At 34.4% G+C, this 18,231-nt stretch overlaps 1 protein-coding gene across 1 annotated transcript; it reads right to left on the bottom strand.

The window, feature by feature from the left end:
• Window positions 1-1,302: 1,302 nt before the first annotated feature.
• ASD1 (alpha-L-arabinofuranosidase 1) lies at window positions 1,303-17,456 on the bottom strand. The gene is made up of 18 exons (XM_012219387.4): window positions 17,298-17,456; window positions 17,005-17,186; window positions 16,657-16,711; window positions 13,907-14,118; window positions 13,526-13,647; window positions 13,282-13,435; window positions 9,419-9,488; window positions 6,443-6,588; window positions 6,310-6,355; window positions 5,626-5,678; window positions 4,994-5,138; window positions 4,539-4,657; window positions 4,323-4,394; window positions 4,143-4,246; window positions 3,411-3,467; window positions 3,119-3,314; window positions 2,570-2,716; window positions 1,303-1,612 (listed from the first exon to the last, which is right to left on the bottom strand). The coding sequence occupies exons 2-18, from the start codon at window positions 17,164-17,166 to the stop codon at window positions 1,463-1,465; spliced, it is 2,010 nt and encodes a 669-aa protein (XP_012074777.1). The 5' UTR covers window positions 17,167-17,186; window positions 17,298-17,456; the 3' UTR covers window positions 1,303-1,462.
• Between the last annotated feature and the right edge of the window lie 775 nt (window positions 17,457-18,231).

The raw sequence follows: 18,231 nt of genomic DNA, 5'->3' as shown, positions 1-18,231 counted from the left end.
TTTTCTCTTAAACTGAGATCAAGTAAGACAGAATTATTGCAAAGATTTGATTCCCAATATGCAAAACGATTCCAGCTTAGTGGAAACAGATGGAGAAGCTTCGGTTACTGTGGAGCTGAAAAAAAAAAAAAAGCAGATTTGATGAAATTTTTTTGTTGTATAGTAGCTTCATCTGCTTATGGAGACGAGGACTTGGATTCTAGATTATCAATTTTGGAACAAGTCATGGATGCATTGATTGACCTTCACATTAATAGGGTTGGGTGTCTAACACCTTTAAGTTGACGGTGGTGTTTGATCGAAGCTTCTGTACCGATAGAAAAGAGAGCTTTTTCTTTGGTAATAGAAACTGGTTTGTTGATATAGGGTTAAGAAGGAACGAGCATAAGGTAAGAAATAGGGTAGAGAAATTAATTATTTTGGATGAGGAGAGAGAAAATTAAGTTTTAAGAGAATTAAATTTTCATTGACTCCGGCTTACCATGTCAATCGTCCGATAATGTTTTTTGTTATAAATATGTAGTGAGACAGTTATAAGAGAATTAAAATGGAAGATCGTAAAGTAAGGACCCTATCAGTCGCCGAGTTTGAAATTCAAAGCATTCTTCAGAGTAATTAGCAAAAGTATCATCGCAAAATACTCCAGATCAACAAATCAAACGTCAATGTACTTTATATGGGATTTTCTACAATAACTTGAAGTTTGAGGTCACTTGACGTTACAAAATAATATATTTATTTCTTAATATTTTGTAATAATTCTTAATAATTTATTAAAAGTGGTTGTTTTCTTTTACACTAACTAATATTTTGTAATAATTTATAATAATTTGTAAAAAACGGTTATTTTGATAAAGTTGCCGCATTACAAAATAATACTTCCGATTGCTAATATTTTAAAACACTTTCTTATATCTTGTAAGTGATTTTTTTTTTTTTTTTTTTTTTTTTGTAAATATTATGATTTACAAAATCATAACTTCGATTGCTAATACTTTGTAATACTTATTATTAATATTTTATAAAAGGTAGTTTTTTTCTTAATATTGTCGGCTTATAAAATCAGAACTTTCCTTTAGATTTTTCTTCAAGATTTCAGATCTCAAGCAAGAAGAGCTCCTTTATAATCTAATCCTATGACAAAATGTTCATTAAATGACTATTTTCCTTTATGATTAATTTGAAATGAAACTCACTTTGCTGCTCTTTCAAAGCCCGAAGTTGGTAGATCATAAGATGCTTTCTTTTTTTTTTTTTGAAAAGATCATAAGATGCTTTCTAAAACATAAAAGGGATAGAAAATCATAGTAAAGAGAACGCAAGTGTATAGATGTCTGAGAATGCAAAGCAGCAGAGTACACATATTATATTTACATTCTTATGTAGGCCAACTAAAGGGCCTACATATTTTAACTTATTTTAACTTTTCTTTTTCATATGATAACACTTCAAATATTTGTCTTTAAATAGAAGATATGGAGAAAGAATCAGTTCCAGTTATCCTGATATTGTTTGATTCTGTTAACAGGTCAAATGAAGTTAATGACAATGGCGAAAGTGCAACATTCATCTCCTTTCCAGCATTGTCGAACCGGCTCTGGATAGGCACCACCTGTGCAATGTTTAGAGCAGAAACATTGAGAGTTAAGGAAGAAATTCACTCTCTACATGTCCCCCTAATAACACTATCTAATACTTCTACTCTAATCCATGAGGAATATAATAGCAATTGCATTTAGTTTTGAGAACTTACCAGTCTCAGATGCTCAAGATTTAACATAATAATATATTGCAGCAGAACCATAATACGATAAAACGGAAATGCAAAACCAGCTAGCCACATAACATGGATGGATAAATTACTCCCCACTATGTACCTAAGATTAATCATTGGCTAAGAATCAATGTAAGGCTACTTTTCCCAACTAATTCTCATCTCTCTATCATCCAACTATTTTTTATACGTTGCTGAAGTGCTTTCGCATTTCAAGCAGACATTTCATCCTCAGGAGTATATCAATCTTGTCCCATGTATCTGATGTTCCATTTTCATTATCACTAAAGCATTCCCAAGGAGAAAAATACATGGGTAAGTAACTGCTAGTGAATAATGGTACGGCGACAAAATAAATGAATGATTTATCTAGCAGTAACTTATATGCCCCCCAGAAATTTGTAGAAATTGCAACTGATCTCATGAAAACCCAGGAGAATTGGTCAAACTGCCATTTCCGCCTATACAGCCCATGACAAGACATTCATGCATCTTTCGTTTTCTAAGTTTGATAGTCTCATCTTGTTACTTTATTTTCCCTCTTCTTTTTTTTTTTACTTTATTCTGGGAGGAATATGATAGTCTCATTTTACCAAAGCTAATTGAAGACAAAAGTAGGAAGGGTCAGACCAAGGAATTTGATAGTCTCATTTTACCAAAGCTAATTGAAGATAAAAGTAGGAAGGGTCAGACAAGGCTATCATTGCAGAGGCTAAAAAGATCCAAGGGAGCTTTACTATGAGCAGAAAACACTCTCATAGCAACAGATAAACAAAGAGAATAACCATTAGATACCTTCTTTGGCTCCTTGAAGGAATTCTCATCCATTGGATTAGCAGAAGTCAGTACAGTCATTGTTGATCCAGACTGTTGTATGGAATTGAGCCCCAATCCGTCAACAGAAATTCTGAGACTCACTGCACTGCTCCCAAAGTTCACAATCTGAAAATACATTCACCTCACAATGAGAACTTTACACCAAAATAAAATCAATGATACTCTTACAAGATTGACAAATATGGAAGCAACGATCCAGCGAGGCATCTGGGTACTGTAGTTATAGAGTGGGAAGGGCTTAATATTGAGAACTCATAAAAGTCTGTACCATTGGCAAGAAACAAATGCATGTCGTCAAACAATGGCAGTTATTCACATTGAGAAGACATAAAGAGCAAACTTAGTTGGCATTTTAATACTGCTAAATTGGAATGATGTCATTATTTTGAGACGAAAAAGAATAAAGTTAACGATAGAACTAGAAGTTTGCTGTGTAGAACATGATATTTGTAAGCACTGTTGAGTATTAGAACATATGTTAAGTAAAAAAGAGGTAAATTGCAAAACCTTTATCTTAAGGTAATTTTCATTATCCACTGAGTTCTGCCAAATAATTGCAGAAGCAATGAGTGCAGATGAATTTGTTTGAAGGGTAGCATTGAGAAGTGTTGCTCCACTTGAATCCATAAAGAAACGCTGCACCCAATAGCTAGGAGTTCCATATTGCTGTGCAGAGTTGAACACAATGGCATCTGGGTTCCACCTTCAACACCAATTTTTCAATATCAGCATACCAGAAAATAGAAAGATATATTCCTTCATTTCACATAATTAAATTTCAAGAGAATAAGACACGTACCGTCTGTCATTGACATGCACAAAAAGTGGTGCATAGCTTGCCATCTCAACAACATCACTGCAATGGAGAAAAGAGACCTCAGAATATTGCCTTGTGATCAATGAAGGAGCACAAAAGACCTCTTGAATAGGAATCAAATGTGGAGTAATAGGAAGTTTTTATGACCTGAATATTACTTATGAATTTGTCAATCCAGCCTCTCTCTCAGAAAAAAAAAAAAAGGAAAGAAAGAAAAGAGTTACAGATGACAGATCCCATAAATCCTGCCTTTGGCGTAAATTTTCAATCTTAACTAATTCTTTCAATTTACATATTTTGTCCCATACTTTATAATTGGTAGCAAATATATCTAAGATGAGAAATCATGGAAGAGTCATGTATCTATCCTGAGCTGGTATTTATGACTTCGTAGATTGGGCGAGATACAGAAAAGAGGAATGAAAGCATTGGAGAGCTTCAAGTGGGCCTCAGTTAATATCTGAAATCCTACTTAGTTTGCCCATGCATGTTAGCATTTTCCAATTCAGCACCAGCTCAGTGTTCTATGTCATGATTCCTATCGTAGGAATTGTTACCACCAATAGAATTTGTGATAAACAGAAAAGAAGAACAATTTGAGAAAACTGACTGGAAAAACAATGAGAAAGCCGAGAAATAGAAAAAAAAAAAAACATTGGGATCATATTTGTAGACATTCATAAACTAGTAAGTTCTTCAATAACTACAGCAAACCTGTTTTTCTCCAGCCCAATGAGGAATGCAGCTTCAGCAAGTGCAGCTAAAAGACTTCCTGTGCCAGCATCTCTTCCAGTCACAGCATACTCACTAACAAATGCCTGAAATTAACAAACAAAAAGACCAATCATTGCAATGATTTATTGTTGTCAAATTTGAAAAGCATATCAAACCTACCTTGGGACCATTGCGTGATGTTCGATCAAATTGATGTGCCATAGAAAACAAATTGTTGGCAGATGTATAGACCTAGTTAATAGAGGACAGACAAAAGGCTGAGGTTATGTTCTCTGACCTATGACGGTATACACATTGTAAAACAAAACGAACATCTATAAAAAGAAACTTTAAAGCATGTATGAGAAATTACAAATTCAGTAGCAAGATGGTTACATGAAAGTCGTAGTAATCAGCAGGGTGATCCAAAGAACGAGAAGATCCATCACAGTTTGAGATTATTTTGATGTCAGGATAGACACGTTTTATAGCATCGTAAAACTTCAGATAATTTCCTGATCATCAATATAAAATACATGAAATATATTTGCAGACATTTGTCCTGTATAAAAACGCGAAATATAGATATAGTCTTGAAACTAGATATCTCATTGAAAAATCATCTTTGTAATCTTATTAATAGATTAAATATGAACACCACTAGCTTGAATTTGAAGTATAGAACTACTTGATATACACACAAACCTAATTCTTTGATCTGATGGGGGAAGAGAGAAAGAAAAATGGAAAAGTAAAGAGAGAAGAGAAAAAAGAACTATGCATATATATTTGTATATGGTTTCAGCATATAAAAACAGACATAAACCATGGATCTAAAATGGTATGCAAACCTCGGTAATTTTTCTTTCCACAATCCTCATTTCCAACAGCAACATATCTCAAGTCAAAAGGTTCTGGATGTCCCATTGCAGCTCGAACAGAACCCCACTTAGAACCAGAATCGCCTCTAGCAAACTCAATACCATCAAGAGCTTCCTGCAATCCTCCATCAAGAGCTAAATTAATGAATCAGGGCTAACGAAAGATCTTAAGTGTTTTTATTTCCCTTTTTGTCCTCTACTCAGATTAAAATCATCTTCAAGGACGCAGTTTAAGATTTTACTAAAACCTGAAATAGCACCATCTTAAACCTCAGAATAAAAAGAGATTTGATCTGGTAAATCAGATCATACCACAGCAGTGACACCTACCATACCCCAAGAAATAGTTGCAAAGCTATTCATATCCATCAGTCTGGGGCTCTATATATCACCAATGAACTACAAATCTCCCATAAAATTTTATTTTTGATTTTATACTCTGGAACAGATGAAGTTTAAGCAGGACATTAATACATCTACTTCAATTGTGAGATTAGACTGATGATGCAGACATTAGTATATATCAAGTCTGCTTGAAATTAGAAAATAGTCTTTTGGCCTAGGATTGATGCAAACAGAACTTATTGAACTTGTTGACATACTTGTACAAAAGGTAAAATGCTGGACGTATCAACTTCATCGTTATGGCTGATCCCTGCCAAAATAAATCATAAGGAATGATAAAGAATAAATCAACCAGAGTAAGAACAAGAAAAAAATATTTAAAACCAAGACACCTTTCGTTTTTTGGAAAGATTATACTGGAAAAAAATATTTTGCATTTTCTGGCATTTGGAGTAATTAGGAAAATTGGACGGCAACAAATGTTTTTCTGGTCAAAGAAAAACTTAAGATAAATCAACAAATGTTTCTCTTTATGAATATCAAAAGATTCATAAAGAAAAAAAAAAAAAAAGAAAAGAAAAGAAAAAGAGGAATCTCTAAGGAAAGACATTAACACACATTTATTGCTCCATTGATCATCCTTAGTCATCCCCAGCCATCACAAGCCACTGGTGACAGCCATAGATTACCATTTTATACATATTTTTCTTTATACTTAACATAAATATACAATATAAAATATTTATTAGCCATTTAAATTCATGGAAAATAATATTTTCCAATATACTCCAAACACCAGAAAATAATTTCCAGCTGAATTTCAGTAAAATAACCAAACAATAGAATATAAGTTTTCTTTTTCCTAGAAAACATTTCCTTAAAATTTTCTCGGACAAGTTATTTTCTTTGAAACAAAAGGAGGCCAAGCATGCAGAAAGTACCATTATTGAACACCCATATCGGCAATGCACCAAGGTCTTCTGCTAGCTGCACAAACAATTGACATAGAATGCAAATAATTCAATTTTTAAAATATCCATCTCATTTAGCACAGTGGAAAAATAAGGCACCTACTTGAAGCAACTCAAAATGACCAAGTCCATCATCAGTCCAATATTTCCAAACATCACCAAAATGCCCAGGTCTCTCCTCCCATGGTCCAATTGTTTCCTTCCAGCGAAATGCATTTCTTAACCATTCACCTTCAACAAAACAGCCACCTAACAACATGTGATAGAAAAGTTACTGCATTAGACAGCTCTAAACCTTAACCTCTTAAGAGACGAAAAAAAATAAAAAAATGAAAAATAAAAAGGCTGACTGCAAAGAAGCAGAAGAATAAAGTAGTAAAAAATGTAGCGGGTGTGAAAATTTGAGGCACAGGATTATACAATCAAGATCTGTACCAGAGATGCGGCTACATACAAGAAGAACTAGTGTATATGACTGCCCAATCTATCTAGTCCCAAGAGACTATAAAATAATGAGAAATCATGAGATTATATTCAATTTTCAGTAATGATTCTGATACTTAAATTTTCTCATTACATGCACAACACTCAACAGCAACAAAGCCAAGCCTTAATGCCAAATTAGTTGGATTAGCCATCTGAATTATTTGTTTCCATTCCACTCTATCATAACTAGGTCCATACCAATGTCAAACATCAGTAGGTCTTTCAAGAAAACTCTCCTACATGTGGTTCTACGTCTACCTTTTCCCTTTTTAGCACTCACCATCATCATTGTATTGCACAGACGAACAGAGTACTTGAGGGGTATACATAGGACATGACCAAACCATCTCACATGTCTTTCTGTCATTTTATTCTCAACTTGTGCTACTTACACCTTTGTAGCCATTTCTAATCTGGTCTAATCATGTGTGACCATATATCCATCTTAACATCTGCATTTCTGCAACATTCATTTTGTGAATATGTTGGGCATCTCAGGACCAACTTTCACTTCTATATCACATCACAAGTCTCACCATTTTATAGAACTTGCCTTGACTCTGTTGGATATATTGCTATGACATAAAATGTCTAGCATGCATCCATTTCATCCATCCTATTTTAATTCTATCAGTTATATCTTCATCTTTCATGCTACATTTCTGGAATATAGAGCCTAGATATCTGAAATGATTGCACTCGGCACCATTATACCATCCAAGCTCACCTCATCTCTCCCCCTCTTCTTATTGTGGACAAACGCATAGTGCATGTATTCTATCTTACTTTTGTTTAACCTAAAACCCTTGCTCTCAAGACTGGTTTTCCATAATTCCAACTTTTTGTTTACTCCTTCAATAGTTTCATCAAATAACATCCCCAAATAATATGCATCATAGAACATGATCTCGTATACTACTAGTTAAGTCATCATGACTAGGATAAACAAGTATGAGCTTAAGGTAGATCCCTGATGTAGTCCTACGGTTATGGGAATCTCCTCTACATCCCCTCCCGTTTTTCTCACACTTGTGACTACACCTTCATACATATTATTAATGGCATTAATATTTTTGACTTGACTACACCTTCATACATATGCAATAATAAGAAAATTAAAAAAAAAAATTTAAAAAAAAGCCTAGAAACAGTATAGGTCCAAATAAAAGTATGATATCAACACAATGTACTTTCATTTATGATTTTACTGCATAAATCATGACTTATGAATACCAATCCTTTTTCTCAAGAATACTGCAAGCACAAAACTTCAGTATCAATATAAAGAAAACACTAAGGGAATAAAAAAAAATAAGCCTAGAAAGAGTACAGTTCTAGCTAAAAGTAGGTGTATCAACAGAATGTACTTTCATTTATAGTTCTATTGCATCCATCACATCTTAATATTATGAATATCAATCCTTAATTTGTCTCAAGAATGCTACGAGTATAAAACTCCAGTACCAATATGAAGAGAAGAATCTCTTGGAAGACAATTTGCAAAAATATAGATGTTAAATTTAGTAATATTGATCAAACCCGTGCAAAGAGTGAGCAAAAGAAAATCACATCGCGATTTACTCATGATCTCCCCAAAAACTCCAAATTGCAACTTAAAATATTTGTTTATTGATATTAGTGAGAAACAGATAAAAGAGGTTTTTATTATTCTTTAGATGATGTGCAGGTGCATCAATGTTTAATTGCTTTAAGCATCCATAATTTGCAAACTTCTGGATTAGAGCGAGAAGAAGAAGAAGGAAGATAGAGACTAAAAATGCTGAGATGTTTTTAATCAACTAGAATACCGTATTGGAATTAAAAACATTAGGATCTTTTCAATCATCTAAAGTACCATATTGTGATCCTTTTAAGGCTCAACTCGAATTTCACCTGTAGCAACATGCCCTTCTGACATCGATATCAAGCATTTAGTGATTACAAAAGTAAAACAATAGGGGTCAATATGTTTAAATAAAGTTTGGGTTGCCACAAAGACTTCTCAGAGACAGTTAGAGGTGAATTTATTGGCCGCCCGAAATATAATAACATACATCAACAACATAACAGCTCTGGCCAATCAGATAATATAACAAAAACAAGAAACAAGAAGTTGGATAAAGACATAGTCAGAGTTATTCACTTTCAGGAATACCGTTCAGTTAGCAGTTCAGGTTGGTAAATATATTAGTAATGAGGGAAAGCAAAAGATAGTCCCAAAGATTATTAATAAAAGATACTACAAAAATAAACAAAGATTAAATTTTCCTGCTTTTCTTTCTCTTTTTTTTTCAATAAAAAAAATTACAGTGAAAACATAAAGCATGAAAACAAAACCTCATTAATTGCAGCAAGAGCTTGACATGGGAAGTAACATATAGCTAGAAATAAAAATGAAGAACAAGGAACAGTCACATTTAAATGATGTGACAACAAACAAACAGCGAAGTTGACATCAGCATCTCAGTTGCAAATGTCAAACCTAAAGCTCTACACAAGGAGATATAGATATTTCAATGTGGATCATTTTACACTTCGATAATCAAACCCAGTCTGACAAAAATTCATGCACATAAATAAAATTCTTTTGTACCTGGAAATCTGATGAACCGAGGTTTTATATCTGCAAGCATTTCAACAAGCTCCTTTCGGAAGCCATGACCCTTTTCATAAAAAAATGACAGTACTCAAAAGTGAGTAAAAACTTAATATTATTAAGAGAAAAAGAAATAAGTGCACACCATGGAGGACAAGAGATCTTAAATCTCATAAAACAACAAATAACAAGAAACATAAAGCAGAAGCTAAGAAAGTAAAGCCCTCCGATTGAGTTGTATCACATCCAAAGAGACCCCTCTAAAGGCTACCTAATCTAGGAATTAGGGTTCCTAATTTGGGATTTAGAGTTTATATACCAAATTTTTTGGGGTGTTGATACAAACCCGCCTCTGAAAACTTATTCAAGAAGGAAATTTAACTCCTCACATGCTTTGCACATGGGTTTAGAGCGTTTGGAAGAAGTCAAAACTGTTGGAGAAGATGGAATTAATCAATTGCTGGAATTTCTCAAAGTATAGAAACTGCTTCACATGCCTGGTTTTTCTACTGCAGTTCACTTATCCACTTCCTCAGTTTCCCAATTACTTAGGATTTGATTTGCTTTCCTATTAGTATTTATATTTCGTTTTCTTGTTCTTTATTTCATCATTATTGGAATATTAATCAGAGTTGTAAGGAGTCTGGTCCTCTCCATAAGGACTAAGCAAATAAAGCTTTCCTTTTTCTCAATAAGTCTTCTTTCTTTTCTTTTTATTTCTGCTGCTGCTATCACTTGTATCACTGGAACCCAGTAGCCGACTCTGCATTTTTGACTCTCAAAAGGGGCCTCGCATATGTTCTTGTTCTTCGACTTCCAGATTTTTCCTCCCCTTTTACAGTAGAGTGTGGCGCCTCCTCTGAGGGACTGAGAGCGATTTTGCTAAAGGATGATCACCCTATTGCTCATTTTAGCAAAGGGTTATCTTATTCCAGCCACCTCAAATCTGCGTATGACAAAGAACTTTTGGCTTTGGACCTAGCTTTACAAAAGTGGAAACATTACTTGATGGGCAGCCACTTTTATGTTTGTACAGATCATAGAAGTTCAAAATATCTCTTGAAGCAACGCCTTTCCACCAATGAACAGCAGAGATTGCTTATGAAACTCTTACCTCGAATTTTCTATTGTCTATAAAGCAAGTAAAGAGAATATTGGCGTTGATGCACTCTTGCGTCGCCCTCACTATGCTGACTTTTTGGCACTTGCAATTCCTATCCCACTCGATTTCTCCAATTGGGTCCAAGGATTACAAGACGATGCATATACCCAAGATTTACTTGCTGCCCTCCAAGCAAATTCAGCTTCCTATCCAGATTTTCATGTGGCCGATTCTAAGCTTTTTTACAAAACTCATTTGGTCATCCAAAACGATATGGCTTTGCGACAGAAACTTTTAGCTGAAGCTCATGACACTGCAACAGCAGGCCGTAGTGGGTATTTGAAGACCTTGAAACATCTCAGTTCTACCTTTTATTGGCCAAAGCTCAAGCAAGATGTCAAAGCTTATGTGTAGAATTGTCTCATCTGTCAGAAGGCGAAGTACCAAGCTGTGGCACCAGCAGGTCTATTAAAGCCCCCACCGATTCCAACCAACATTTGGGAGGACATCTCAATGGACTTTATTTCTGGTCTTCCTAAATCTAGTGGCTTTGACACAATTTTAGTGGCAGTTGATAGGTTGAGTAAGTATTCTCATTTCATCCCTCTTGCTCACCCATTCACTGCCAAGTCGGTTGCTGAAATCTTTAGCTGGGAGATTGTGCACCTCCATGGCCTTCCACGTTCCATCATATTAGATCGAGATGTCATCTTCCTTAGCACTTTTTGGCATGAGCTCCTTGGCCTAAGTCAGACTAAGCTTCAGGTTAGTACTGCTTACCACCCTCAAACAGACGGACAGACCAAGGTGGTGAATGGTTGTTTGGAAACTTATCTGAGGTGCTTCACCTTGGAGCAACCCCGTTCATGGAGCAAAATCCTCTCTTGGGCAGAATATTCCTTCAACACGGGATTTAACACTTCATTTAGCACCTCACCTTTTCAAATTTTTTATGGAAGAGAACCCCTTGTGCTAACTCCTTCTATATGTGGTGAAACTTACATCGCTGATTTGGAAGCACAACTCTTAGAACATGATGTCATGCTTCAAATCCTGAAAGACAATTTGCAAAAAGCCCAGACATGTATGAAAAAACAAGCAGATGCTCATCGCAGGGAGTTATCCTTTGAAGTAGGTGACTATGTCCTTTTGAAACTTCAACCTTACCGCCAGCAGTCCTTGCTCGCCGACGCTATGCCAAGCTATCTCCTAGGTTCTTTGGACCTTATAAAATCATCAAACAAGTTGGTACAGTAGCGTATGAGCTTGAGCTCCCATCTGATGCTAAGGTTCATCCTGTTTTTCGCATTTCATTGCTTCGACTTGCACTTGGCCACCATATTCCGGCTACACCAGCGCCGCTACCAGTAAATGATGATTGGGAATTGGAATTAACACCTGCAAAAATCCTAGACCACCATTTGTCGCATCGTTCAGGCATTTCAACTTTGGAGCTCCTCATTCAGTGGGAAAAACGCCCATCAGAAGAAGCAAGTTGGGAGAAATACGACGTCTTGGTTGACCAGTTCCCTCAATTTTGCCTTGAGGACAAGTCGAGTTTTCAACAGGGGAGTACTGATACAAACCCACCTCTGAAAACTTATTCAAGAAATAAATTTATTTCCTCACGTGCTTTGCACATGGGTATAGAGCGTTTGGAAGAAGTTAAAAATGTTGGAGAAGATGGAATTAATCAGTTGCTGAAATTTCTCAATTTCTCAAAGTATAGAAACTGCTTCACGTGCCTGGTTTTTCTGCTGCAGTTCACTTATCCACTTCCCCACTTTCCCAATTACTTAGGATTTGATTTGCTTTCCTGTCAGTATTTATATTTCATTTTCTTGTTCTTTATTTCATCATTATTGAAGTATTAATCAGAGTTGTGAGGAGTCTGGTCCTCTCCATACGAACTAAGCAAATAAAGCTTTCCCTTTTCTCAATAAATTTTCTTTCTTTTCTTTTTATTTTCTGCTGATGCTATCAGGTGTTGAGACACAATTCTTGGGGTTCCGTATCATCTAGGTTAGAATTAAACTAACTTGGAAGATTAAGTTAAAGAATTTAAATTTTAATTTAAAGAAATTTAATTGAATGACATTAGATTAGGGTTCTTGAATGTAAATTGAAGAGTTGGTGTCTACATGATATAATTTATGTGAACTTTGTTATTCTAAATTAATTTAGAAAGATCATATACATATATGAACCTTCGGATATGCATTTAGAATGTGAGTAAATTGATTTAAAGGTAAGAAAATTTATGGAATTAGTTACGGCTGTTCTTTCATGGACTTGGTTATGGTTGTTCTGAGAAACAAAATTGTTGCATTATGTTGTTTCGGGTATGTGGTGTTCCAGACATGATTGACAGCTGAAATTTTATATCTTTGTCGTTCAAAAGTCTTTGTCCAGACTTAATATGAGGGCCACTCAATGATTGGATTTTCAGGCATAAATTCTTTATTAGGGGCTGCCAGGGAGTTTAGCTATAAAATCAGTTTCCAGAAGTTGCTACTTCATTCAATTAGCACCAAAATAATCTTTTCATCTCTATGAAATGTCCTTTCATCTCATTTATCAACTATATATATATATATATATATATATATATATATTGACTAGTTCCCTCTATTGACACAGGATAGAAGATATTCACATAAACTAATGTGAGGTATAGAATTCAGATGAGAATGAGGAGAGCAAGAAAAAGAACTTGTGAATGGTAAATTCATTTGTGATGATAGAAAGTGAAAAGTACCTTGTATGTCTCTAAGGGCATAGCCGACACTTGGTCAAACCATATCACACCTTTTTGGTTTGCTGTCAATTGAAGTCTTGAATTTTGATTTGTTCCTTGGGCTTCCAGTGAAACCTCTGCCTTTGTCCAGTTGACAACATCAGAAGCAGAGGCTCTACAAACATGTAAAACACAACTCAGGTTTGCAAGAAACCGTCAAAGGCAATCAATGAAATTGTATAGCATATTCATATATGGTGCTCACATAATATTGGCAGTAGCCAAAGTCTGCAAACCATTCGAGCTCTTCAGTGACACAGATATATTGATTGATCCCAGTGAACGAACATAAAGAGCCACTTTATAGGTCTTCCCCTCTTCAATATTCTGGAGGAAATGAAATGATTAGAGCATAAAATGCAATAAATCTTCTACAAATTTTAAAACATGAAAGAAAATGTATCTAGTTAGTGAAAAATTTAAAGGAGAAGATCTAAGAATCCTACCATCACTGTGACTAGAACATGAACTGTTATAATATAGACCTTAAAGCAACATACATACAAAAATGTTTGCTTGCAGTTCATACACATAGCTTAAGAAAAAAAGATTTGCACATAAAATATTGTGAGTTGCTAGTACTCACCATGCCCCAAAATCCAGGGTTGTATATACCAACTCCACCAGCTGGGCAAATATTGCTGCCTGTGTTGTCACAAAGGACCTCCATTCGAAGTGCGATCTTGTTACGCTCAAAGCAAGAAGAACGATCGGTAGATACAACTAGAGATGACTCATCACCAATTATAGACCAAGGATCAATATTTGAGGGAGTGTTAGGGCCTCCAGCTTCAAAACCTAAGAAAAAAAACAAAAATATTTCATGATGGCCTAGTAATCATAAATGATATTTAACCTTAAAATAAAATTACTCCCTCCAAAACTGAATGGTTGTTCTAGGTGCTATTTCATAATTCTAGTAGGATTTATGCTTTAGTCCTTATTCTATTAGGATTTATAATAAGAAAAGAACATTATTCTGGCCAGATTTTTGTGCTATATAAAGGGGCTATAATGCATTGTTTAGAGGCAGATTTTTGGATTTATAATTTTTGAGCAACAAAAGAACCAGCTTTTTGGTAGTTTATTTTCCTGGTTGTATCACCAGAAGATTCAGCCTTTTAGTTGAATTATGATGTATGGTTCTCTCTTTCAACTATTCTCTCATAAAATCTACACCTAATTGGGTTATGGTTATTTTTGCTACATTAATTGTGGTGTCAAAGCAGGATTCCCTATTTGTAATGGAAGCAAGAGCAAGTATTCATAGGGTGAACCAAACGCTTGATATTCAAGGGATGCCAAGGATGAAGGAAAAACTTATGGAAGAAGTGAGAAACTTGCATATAGAGTATGCAGGAGCCTGAAGAGAGATGGCAATTCAATTCCTTGAACCTTCCAGAATGAGGATTTTAGGATGAAGAAGAATATATGGAGTACGTAAACTTGTTTCATAATCCCATGATCCTTGAACAATCGAACATGGTGGATTGGAGCAGTTGGTGAGAGCTCTTGATATTGATTTCGAAGTGTCTTTTCAACTCCCGATTTTCATGGTGCTCAACTTCTAAAATAAATTCAAAAAGTAGCAAAAAAAAAAAATTGAGAAATGTTGATGAACCTAAGAAGAGAGAAAAGGAGAAAGATTTTTTTTTTTTTTTTTTTTTTGTTGGTTGTATTAGTGCATTAAAAATAGCAGGCAGCAGCTCTAACAAATATACCTTCAATTGCTTTGGATTCATTGAGCTTGGTTGTCCTTCTTATTCAAGCCTTAGTGACCAAGTTAATCCATAGAGGAAGAAAATCTATGAGTAGTATTATCATGAGGAAGAAGAAGAAATTGGCCTACTACCTGGCCTATGAAAAATTTTCGTTATTCAAGAGGTTCTTACTACTCGTAAATAGAAGAACAAGAAGAATGGAACTTTAGGATCAATTTATTGGTAGTGTATTCCCCTAGTTTTGTCACCAGAAGATTTCAGCCCCTTTTTAGTTGAGTTGTGATCTAATTGTTCTCTCTTTTTACTATTCCTTGTCAAAATGTACAGCGTAATTAGGTTAGGGTTACTTTTGCTACATCAGATATAATTGGTGGTATTGTGATAGTAGTAATAGTACAGGTGATGATCCATGTGATGGTAATAGCAACAGAGAATTGTGATGATTGTTGGTAGAAAAGGTGATGCTAGAAGTTAAGCTGCTATGGCAGTGTTGGTAGCAGGAACAATGCATATGATTATGAAACTGATGATAATACTTGCGATGAGGATCTTGATGATGAGAAAAACAGTATTTATGGTAGTGTTAAGAGGAACAGAAGATGGGATATGACTAACAGTTTCACAAGTATAATTATAACAGTAATTTAAATGCTTAAGTGAAAGCTTCAAGCAATTTTTTCTCTGGATTGATGCTAAATTGAATTGCATCTTCAAGTGTGCTTAATATATCAAATTTATGAAAAGTCAGTAAACCATGTTTGGCATGTAAAATTTTCCGCTTGGTTTCCACAAATTCAAATATGTAAAATTGAGCAAAATTAAACCAAATTTCACAAAACTTAGTGAAATTTTAAATGAATTCCACAAAACGTATACAACAAAAACTTTGGACCAAATGCCTACCCTCCATCTCATATCTATCTATCTATCTATCTATCTATCTATTTTTTTCTCTCTCTTGATCTTTCTCTCTTTTTATCTCTCTATCTTCCTTCAAGGGTGTTTTGCAAAGTCATTGTATACTTGTTGTGGAATTCAACTCTTGTCGAACATGGAAATTCATTTCTAAATGAATTCTATCAAATAAACTTTTACATTTTAGATTTATTTATATCAGAAGAGGCCTTTATCACAATCTAATTGCTCCAACTTTAAAAACAAAAATGTAGAAAAGGGAAAAATTAACATAAAAAAGGTAGTTGTAGGACTGTATATAGAAATCATCTAATAATAAGTCATTTGATTTATACTAAAAGAAACCAGTATACGTGTATGTATTTATCATTTTGTTAACCCAGTATTGGAACACCTATACCTAGTTCAAGGCAACATCATCAATTGAAGATATCACCTGTAGACCAAAAAGGAATCCAGCGGTCACTGACCTTTCATGCTGACAGAGCACCAGAATTTTCTAGAGGCTAAAATTTTCTTAATACAGCTAAATTTCTAAAACTTTAAAGTTGGCCATTGCAATCTAGCAACCGACAATCTCAGTACTTTTCTTATGCATATAGAACCATCAAGCAATTACAGAACATAATACCATTTGGTACAATTCAAAATAGAAAATGTCTTTCCTTTTCACTACTCTCTTAATAGATATGGAATTTACCCCGGTTATTCACAAGCTCTCCCCATAGCCCACCAGCTCCAGCATGGTTTATTTCCTGCAGAAACTTAATTCAGGTTATGTTCACTGTCGCCTAGCCAACATAATTGTTATTTACAATAAAAACTCAAAAAGCTTTACAAATATTGATCTAAAATATAAATTCATTGATACAGGCAATCAAATGGCAATACATAAATGAATTAAAGATTTCTTTTTGAAAGGAAATGCATTAAAGATCTTGGAACTCCTCTGTATGTCGAGATATAGAACAAGTGAATAAATTTTTCCCAGTAAGTTGTGAATATGCTTGTACATGGATCGAAATTGAAAATAATCAAATAAACTAACCTCAAAGAATATTCCAAAAAGCGTGTTAGGCATAAGCCGGCCCGCAGAAGCATTAACAAGCAATGTTGCCGAGGGGTTAGCCGCAAGTCCAACAGCAGAACATCCACAGGTAAAACAATGCACGACGAACAAGTAGAGTAAAACAAGTATGCGAGAAATCATACTGTCACTTGCCGCAGAGCCTAATTGAGCAGATGATCAGATCAGAAAAGAAGAAGAAGAAGAAGAAGCCGTTAAATCATTACTGATGTTAAGCATGAACGAGTAAACAAGTACTGATAATTTATTTATACCAGCAACTGAAACTTTGCTTCGACGTCAACGATGTTTATCCGTGCACTGGATTGCAGCTTGCTTACAAGGAAGCACAAACTTCCCTCTTTTCTGTTATAAACAAGTTGTTCTGCGGAACCCACCTTGTCGCCCCCTCGTTCGGTCATGGTTGCTTAAGTGGGCCCCTTGTCTAGCCATATCCTTAGAATTCCTAAGAAAATTAGCTATATCCATTTATAATTTTAAAAAGTTAAATTTTGGTTTGAACGAATGAATGAATGAGTTTAATAAAATGACGGTTTAGCCCCTCTAGTTTTTGGGAATTTCATAAATCCTGACTTCTGTTTTCATAATCTCTATATTTTTTGATCTGTTCTGCAAATTTAACTGTTTTAATAGTTGTTCTACAAGTAGTTAGCCGTCAAATATTAATTCTTAATGGTTAATAATTATATAAAAGTTTTAAAATAAAAATGTTTGATACAAATAACTATTTAGTTAGCTCTGTCAATATAAAATGACAACAATGTATGAAAGCAAGGAACAAAGTGATTAGTATAAGTATTATAAAGAAATTATAAAAAACTAAAAGTTAATGAAAATAACATTTCATAAAACACTATCTGAAACTCTAAACGCTATGGTAGATATTATATTGCCGAACACTATAATTAATTAAGATAGTGTTTCAATCTTATCAAAATATTAAACACTACTTCAAGCGCCGCTGCCGAACAAGACTTTTCTTGGTGTTGAATTAAATTGTTCTTTTATTATTACTAGACTTTTATATGACATGTCTTGTACATTGACTATGTTCGTCATATATTTTTACTTTTTTAAATTTTTTATCTATATAATATTAAAGCATAAGTTTTTGTACAGATTAAAAAAAATACAATTGCTTAATGTATATTGGACTTTGTCGTACAAACTGCTTATAATACTATTTTT

This window comes from Jatropha curcas, chromosome 2 (genome assembly GCF_041381405.1).
Source record: "Jatropha curcas cultivar XTBG-Jc1 chromosome 2, XTBG_Jcur_1.0, whole genome shotgun sequence".
Classification (NCBI taxonomy): Eukaryota; Viridiplantae; Streptophyta; class Magnoliopsida; order Malpighiales; family Euphorbiaceae; genus Jatropha; species Jatropha curcas.
This window is presented reverse-complemented; position numbering and strand designations above follow the sequence as displayed.